The sequence below is a fragment of the Myotis davidii genome, unplaced genomic scaffold (genome assembly GCF_000327345.1).
Source record: "Myotis davidii unplaced genomic scaffold, ASM32734v1 scaffold96, whole genome shotgun sequence".
NCBI classification, from domain to species: domain Eukaryota; kingdom Metazoa; phylum Chordata; class Mammalia; order Chiroptera; family Vespertilionidae; genus Myotis; species Myotis davidii.
Window position 1 is genome coordinate 3,053,984 of NW_006289416.1, and position 8,721 is coordinate 3,062,704.

The 8,721-nt window shown below is 51.9% G+C and overlaps 1 protein-coding gene across 1 annotated transcript in view; it reads right to left on the bottom strand.

Moving 5' to 3' along the window:
• EMILIN2 (elastin microfibril interfacer 2) overlaps positions 1 to 8,721 on the bottom strand; it is a 43,266-nt gene that overhangs the window by 10,625 nt on the left and 23,920 nt on the right. Inside the window, exon 4 of the mRNA XM_006761935.2 lies at positions 7,888 to 8,721. This exon is cut by the window's right edge and continues 1,089 nt beyond it. Coding sequence (XP_006761998.1) covers positions 7,888 to 8,721 — 834 coding nt within the window. The remainder of the gene's footprint in view (positions 1 to 7,887) is intronic.

The window sequence follows — 8,721 nt, forward strand, 5'->3', positions numbered from 1 at the left end:
GGTATACATCCCAACTGTACATTTATAATAGCAAATAAGGATAATTTCTAAAAGTACCTACCTATTTATGTAGACTATTTCCCATTAAGTTAAATATTCCTTTTGATTAAATAAGGTTGTTTATTAAAAACACGTGTAGACCATGTCTTCTCATGACCCGCAGAGTGCAGCCTGACACACACACACACACACACACACACACACACTCACACACTCACACACACACACACACACACACACACTGTCGCATCCCAGCAAAGAACAAGGAAGCTGCACCCGGAGGGACGGAGCCCAGCCCGGCCCCTGCAGCCCACACTCGGCCCGGCACCCGTGGCTCCTGATGCGCACGCTGACTGCAAACTCGACACAGACCAGACAGCGTTTTGCTCGCTCCGGAAAGATAACCCTGGCAGTCGGGCTTTCTGAGCTGAGCATGTTTCTCATTCAGACAGTGACCATCTGAGCTGAGCTCATGAGAGCCAAGTGTTGCTGCCGCGTGTTAGTGCGTGAGGCGTGGTAAGTAATGGGTCGGCCCCACGGGTGCTGGCTCTTGTTCCGGGAACCTGCCCCCGGGGCACCGTCCTGGTGCCAGGCAGGACACAGCCTCCCCACGGATGGACTTGGTAACAAAAGCCACTCCCTCTTCTTAAAAGTTCCTACTAAAAGCCAGTTTCAACTTTACTACAACAAAGACCTGCCTTTAAAAACTACCCAAAATCCATGAGGCTGGTGTGCTAAGAACACGTGTCTTCCAGCCAATTAATGCGGGGTTGTCTCCTCCTGCAGCCGCTTGGGAGCCCCGGAGGCAGGCTGGCTGCAACGTGAGTCTCAGCTGCAGAAGTGAAGGCTCCTTAGCATGTCCTTGGCACGTTCGCGGTGTCTTCACACAGAACATGAGGCTGTGGGTCAGGCCCTGGCCTCAGACGTCGGCATCTGTGTGCGAGGCCTGCCTGTGGGAGAGCCACTGAAACCCCCTTGAGCTATGCCCTCCTCCACAACACAGGCCAACCCTGGGAGGGTGGGGGTGCGCTCCCTAATTGCAAAACGCTGTGCACACGGGAAGTGCAATTCACCAGAGGTCTGGTCCAGGCGACAGACCCGCCTGCGTCCGGGGGATGTGTCTGCAGAACAAATGCTGCAACTATGGAAGTGATGTAAAGACGTCAATCAAGACTTAAGGCTAAAAAAACCACCAAAATGCTGACACGAGGCAGCTAACTGGATGGACGCAGGATCTCCTCAGAGCCGATTACCACACCGAGCAGCAGAAGCTCGGTTTCTGGGAACAGCCCACGCCGCCACCGCCAGGAAGTCCCCACGGTGGCCGCGCTGACCGCACGAGAGGCCAGGGGAGGGCCTCCCGAGGAAACAGCCCGTGGTCTCCCTGCAGGAGGGCGAGGCGAGAGCAGGCCGGAAGCGCGCCCCCTAAAGGGTGGGCGGGGAGGTACAGGAGAGGCTGAGGAGACAATCTACAGAACCTGCTCCGTCAGGACACCACAGGGAGGGAGAAGGGTCTTCACTGAATGGCTCTACTCTGAGCACACGGGGGGGGGGGGGGGGGGGGCGCCCCCGGCTGGCACAAGGGAGCTCTGGTTGGTTATGTCATGGCAGAGCCCACGCCGAGTCCTTGCAAGGCCGAGCCAGTGGGCTGGCCATGACCACACGGAAGCCCGTGGAATCGGGCTGAACAGAGAAACCAGGTCCACGTCTCTAAAGAACACAGCACTGATGATACAGCTGTAGTCGCGTGTTAAAAGGGCGGCGATACACTTGAAGTGGGAAGTATTCACTCTGAATCTCAGAGAAGGGCCTCACCTATCTGAGTGTCGGCATCACTTGGGAATTTCTCTTTTGGCAGAAACCCACAGGCTGGTTCTGAGGTCTCTATGGAAAGGCGGAGAGGACCCACACCACCTGACTCATGAAGCGGCAGCAATCAAGGCATGAGGAGGGACAGATCGGTGACGAATGCGGAACCAGTCACCCTTCTGCTGGTGGCAGGTGTCACCTCGGGTTTTATTCTCTCCCCTCGCCTCCCTCCTGCTGTGTCTCCCTTCCTGGCACAGCCTGGCCTGGGCAGGTGGCTCCTGCTGCCTCTGAGGGTCCTCCCACTTCCAGGACCAGCGCTGGGGAGGGGTTTATTGTTTTCATCACAAACTTCGCTACAAATTCCTGGGTCTCCCCTCATCCCGGTGGACCAGGAATCTCCAGAGTGAGCCCAGGATTCTCGGTTACGCTCCCGGAGGGTTTTGCATTCAGCTGTGGGAGAACTCGGGCTGCAGACACTGCACTTCTAACACAGGTGACGATGGGGAAAGGCAGCTGCTATTTATACCAACTAAAGAGCACTGCACAGTCAGATGCCCTTGCCTGGCCGATGGCTCTGTGGGTTGGAGCGTCATCCGGAACATCAAAAGGTCGCGGGTTCGATCCCCAGTCGGGGCGTGTATGGGAGGCAACCGATTGATGTTTCTCTCCCATCGATGTTTCTTTCTCTCTTTCTCCCTTCCTCTCTCTAAAATCAATTAAAAACACACACATATCCTTGGATGAGGATTAAGCAAACAAACAAAAACAGATGCCTGCAGGGTCAAAGGCTGTGTGTTGTCTGGAGTCAGTATGGTCTGAGGGCATGTCGTGTACTTAGCCTTTCTATGTTCATCACACTCCAGGCGCATCACACGGCTCACACCTGACCTGGTCCCCTGGTCCCTCACCAGCATCAGGCCGCTCTCCCAGGCCAGGCTGCATGGTAGGATCGTTACAGTGGGGCCTTGACTTACGAGTTTAATTCGTTCCGTGACGGAGCTCGTAACTCAAATTACTCGTATGTCGAATCAAAAAGTGAACGAGTGAGACACGTGATGCTGGGCTGATGTTGTGGCGTTCACTGTGGCGTTCGCTGAGCCAACTAGCGGTGGGGTATCTGAAGCTGGCTCATAACCCGAATTTTAGCTCGCAACTCAAAGCAAAAAATCGGCCGAGAGACGGCTCGTATTTCAAAACACTCGTTAGTCGGGACACTCGTAAGTCAAGGCCCCACTGTATTTGAAAAACCCAAGCTTTTTCATTCTTACAGCACATCTTAAATTAAGCAACTTGATATTGATGGGATTCTTAACGCTGAACACTCCTAAATGAAACGTGATTAATGTAACCGAAGTGGTATGAGAAGTTCCCCTGAGACGCGAGAAGACAGAGGTGGGCGACTGGAAAGGGAAGTAATGCTGTGGCCACTAGAGGATGTTGAAACAATATTGTGGCATCTACTCAGCCGGTCCCTTCCTGGAACCGTGACGTCGGGAAAGAGAGCTTCCCTGATGCACAGAAATGCTCGTCTGCCCACCATCTGTGCTCGGTGAAGACCCAGGTTTCTCAACCCCAGGAAGTCCCCTTGTCTCCCAACTGTAAGGGGAACAGCAGACGCTGGAGTCAGCCGGGCTCAGCGTCTCCCGCAGACAGAAGGCTGGGCGTGCAGGCCGGCCCGGCTGCAGCCAGTCTGGGGTTGAGGATGCTTGCAGTGCTGGCCAGGGGTTCCTGGGCCCAGGCAGGAAATAGACTCTGCCTTCCACCCTCGGCTGGCTTCAGTGAAGCAGAAACTGGGCAACTTGGGGACCAGGTGCCACTAAAGGAAAGGGAGAGGGTGAGAAGGTGTGAAGGGCCAGGGCCCACGCCCGACTGTGGAAACGGGAGTGAGTGTGTCCAGGCAGAGGGCCCAACCCCTCCAACCCCAGGGGACAGAAGAGCGAAGGATGAGAACGCTCCTTGTCCTTCAGAACCAACCTTTCCCTGAGTGCCAAGCCTCTAATGCAGTGGTTCTCAACCTTCTGGCCCTTTAATACAGTTCCTCATGTTGTGACCCAACCATAAAATTATTTTTGTTGCTACTTCATAACTGTAATGTTGCTACTGTTATGAATCGTAATGTAAATATCTGATATGCAGGATGGTCTTAGGTGACCCCTGTGAAAGGGTCGTTCGACCGTCAAAGAGGTCGCGACCCACAGGTTGAGAACCGCTGCCATGGAAGTATCGAACGAAGGTGAATTCTAAATGCTAGGGAGGGGCGATTACTAGGCTTTTTACACTTCCTACCGGGTCCACAATTCACCACAGAAGAACACAAAAGGGAAAGGAGGAGGGAGCGATGCCCTGCCTGTCGAGAGCATTCTGCAGAGCAGCACGCAGCCTGACACCCAGAGCTCTCCTCCCACACCCGCTGTGTGCACAGGCCCGCTCACTCCTCGGAGGCTGAAGGGAAAGGGAGAGAAGTTTGGCCAGGCACTGACGTCCCATCCATTAGAGGGGACAGAGGGTTAAAATATGGGTAATATTTATTGTGTGATCACAAAGGACTAATTAATACACCAATACTCAGGAGTGTTAATCCTCAGAACAACTTTCTGAGGTATTATCATTATTTCCAATTAATAGATGCAGAAAGCTAGGGAGTAGGCAGATAAATAACTTGCCCAAAGTTACGGAGAAAGTATGGGTTTAGATGGGACTGCAAACTGCTTCCTGGCTCAAAATCCTCTGATAGCTTCTCATTGTACTTAAAACCCAAATCCTTCACCACAGCCTATAAAATCCTGCACGCTCTGCTTCCTACCCCCACTTCAGCCTCCCTCTCTACAACCTTCCCCTTTGCTCACAGACTTGATCAAACTGGCGTTCTGAGTGTCCAAAGCTGGCATTCATTCCTGCCTGAGGGTCTCTGAACATGCTGTTCCTGCTCCCAGGAACACTTGTCCCACAGATCTCTGCAGGGCTAGCCCCTCCCTTTATTCATAGATCTGCTCAAAAGCTATCTCCACTGTGCAACCCTCCCTGACCACTCACTTAAAATATACTGTCCCCCACCCCAGCCAGTTTGGTTCCGTGGATAGAGAGTCAGCGTGTGGACTGAAGGGTTAGGGTTTGATTCCGGTCAAGGGCACATGCCCGGGTTGCGGGCTTGATCCCCAGTGTGGGGTTGCAGGAGGCACCCGATCAATGATTCTCTCTCATCATTGATGTTTCTATCTTTCTCTCCCTCTCCCCCTATCCTCTCTAAAATCAATAAAAATATTTTTTTAAATAAACTAAAACAAATATATTGTCCCCCAATCTCTATTGCCTTACTCCATTGTACCTTTCCTCACACACCGATTACTAGCTGAGACCACATCTGTATTGGCTTGGCTGTGCATTGTCTGTCTTCCCAACTACAGTGTAAGATCCCTCAGTGCTGAAACTCCAGCACCAGGACACAACTCGGAAAATATTCGTTGAATGAATGAATGTGTGGGAGCGTAGGGGGGCCGCTGCGCTGAAGGTGAGGCAGTGAGGAAAATACAGCGATTCTTCACCTTTTGAAGGTTAGGCACCTGCCCACGTACTAGATGAAAGTCATGCACCTTGTGTCCCATAAAATATCCAAACATCTGCACTAGCAGGAGAGACAGGAAAGAGATTTGGATATATTTGAACATCAGCTGAAGCCCCTCTGCCCACCCCCAACTGGCTGCCTCCTGGATACTTCAGCCCCCACTAGGGACGCTTCTGAAGAAAAGAATGAGACCTGTGAGGAGGGCAGTGGACTGAGAGGGAACTGTCTGCATCCGGGACCAGCAATCTGGTCACTGGCCACTGCATGCACTACATTATGCATTCTCACCCCTGGCCGTTGGCTCCCAGTGGGAGATATGAGGACTGACATTCATGTTCCCTGACTCCTGACAAATACAAGCCACATCCCCCTTCAAAAGCTAACTTGCTTTGACCAACAGAATGTGCAGAAGTGACACCATACCAGCTCTGGGCCCAGCCTGGAAGAGGCCCAGCAGCTTCCGCCTTCCCTTATGGCCGGTTGCCGTGTAAGAAATCTGACTATCTTGAGACCATCCTGCTGCGATGAAGCCCAAGTTAGCCACATGGAGAGAGAGAGGACGGCCAATGGAGGAATCCCGCGGCACTGACACATGACTGAAGTCTTCCTGGACCTTCCAACCCAGACAGGCCAAAGCCAGCTGATTGCAGCCTAGTGAAGAGCTCAAGTCGACACCAAGTGGAGCAGAAGAACCGCCAAGCCAAGCCCTGCCTGAGTTCCTAACTTGCAGAATAATGGAGAACAACACATCTTTGTTGTAGGTTGTTACATGGTAATAAGTGATTCATTCGCACCAACTCTTCACCAGGTATGCCCTCCATCCTCCTCCTTTTCTGATTCCTACACATCCCTCAATTATTAGCCCCAGTAACACTTCCTTCCAGAAGTTTCTCTCATCACTCTAGCTCACTCCTCAGCCTCTCAATTCTCAACCTTGGACACTCAGCTCAGGTGCTCTCTCCTCTGAGAAGCCTCCTCAACTTCCTCAGCAGCCGTGGGTGCTACTCCCCAAGCCCAGTGCACCCATGAACATGGCATTCCCATAACCAACCCTGTCTGCTTGCTTCCCCTCAGACTGTCACTGTCACATACATAGTCATCCACATACTCCACACACCGACCACACAATAAGGGTTCAATAAAATCCTATGAACTAAAAAATAACCCCTACACCACCCACTGGACCTGGACATACGGTCTCATTCAGGTCTCTGCAGACCTGTCTGTCTTCACCACTATGACCGGCAATGCCTTGCAGGTGAAGATTGTGATACTCATCTGTATCCCTCACAGGGCCTTGGACATAGCAGGAGCGCCATACATGTTCTGTTGACATTTTACTAGTCAATGTAACTTACACTGTGATCCTAATGCACCCCTGGATCTCTGATACTCAGGTCACAGATATCCCAACCCTGGAGGCTACACGAGGGTGGATGAAGCTCTGTTTGGTTATTTGGGGCTCTTTGAAATGCCTGAAAGTCCATGCATTCCACATTCACAACACTGAGTTCATCGCAAAAGGATAATCTTTTGGAAGCCACACCTCCAACTCCTATTTCAACAGACAAACGTGAAAGAGTCCACACAGCGTCCCACACTGCCTGGGAGTTGCAAATCAACTGGAAATATCTGGTTCAATAGGTTACTATAAAGCACTGTCCAGACATCACTGTCACCACAAGGGACAATCGTTCTGTGAACACACAGTCTTGTGACTTCATTCAACATTCCAGAGATACAGGAGCTTCGTGGGCCTGGAGAGGAGGCGGAGAGTTATAAATAGTGTGGTGTGGTGTGGTGTGGTGGGCCCAACACCGGGGCAGAGGCCAGGTTCCTGCTCCTGGTTGACATGGGTAACTCCTTATCTACAAACCCCTTATCTCTGACTACCTCGGTCCTTCCCCATGCCTCCTAAGGACTTGGCCCTGGCTCTCCCCAGGCAGGCCAGGGCCCGTCTACCGCTCATGCTCCAGCCGCCCACTCCTGCGTTTTATGTCTCAGCTGGGACCTGATCATAAAATATAATAGGCTCACACCAGGCCATGAAATTTCAACGCAACACATAAGAGCCTTTGTCACCTGGAGCTGGGCAAGGTAGAGAAGGTGATAAAGGCCCAAAGACGAGGAGAGAAAAAAAGAAAACGGGGAGAGGACAGGTCAGGAAGTGGAGGTGGGGGGAGTCCTGTCCAGCTGGCTCAATAAGTCAACGTTCAACTCTGGGAGACACAAAGGAAATGTGCGCTGGACCGGAAGACAACAGTTCTTTGCTGCAGCCCACACAGGTGCTAGAATGCTACAGTGATGTCAAATTCCTTTAAAAGTTCCTAAATACGTGTTCTGAATGTTGGTATTTATGTCATCGCTACCCAGCACCAAGTGACTCACAAACAGGCACCAATCTATGAAGCACACTTCGAGTAGCGCTGATGGAATTAATTCCACAAACTGTCTAAAACCTAACACAATGCATGTTGCAAACACACACAAGAATGATGTTGTAAAGGTCAACTTACCTGCTGGTGGCTGAAACTTGATCAGATCTTGCAAGTCCGTAGAAATCTGGAAAACGTGGCTGTAGAACTGCTGCACGGAATTCTTCAGGCCAGAAATGTCTCGGGAGTGTGATCGGAGGGTCCCGTTCATCTGCCTGACACAACCCCACAGGCCGCCGACATGCTTGTTGAGCCCTTCCTTGATCCGCTGAAGACTTCCTGAGATGGAGTCCAGTTTGCTGCAAGTTTTCTCCATCTGAGACACCCTGTGCTCAACCACCGAGACCTCCCTCTGGACCCCGTGCGTACTGTCCTTACAAGTGTCTAGCTCAGCGAGCACCTGGCTCTGCAGCCTCTGCCATCTCTCCTCCAGCTGGCTGCAGCAAGGAGCCTCGGTGTCCTGGGGAGACGGGAGGGGCTCCACCGTCCTTTCTCGCTCACCCCCCTTAGGAAACCCATCCACTCCAGTGTCTTTACACTCATTCTGAAGATGATTCATAGCATCTTCTGTGTGGTTTAGTTGAGAATACAGAAAACTAAAATCCTGTTGAAGTTTCTGGATGCTACGTTCAGTTTCTTGAAATTTCCTATGCATCGTGTCATTCAGAGACTTCAAAAGGCTCGAACTATCACCCACTGTGTGGTCTTCTCCATTTGGCAAAGTATCTTCTATCCCATGAAGCTCTCCCTGCAGGCACATATCCTCAACAACTTGAACTTTCTTCTTCAAGTGGTTTAATGCCACCATGACCTGGTCATGCCCAGCCCCTGACCCACCTGGGCGGGCTGATGCTGGGGGAGTGAGTTCTGCATCAGTGTTGTTGGTCATCTCTAGGAGCAGGCTCCCCAGACGCT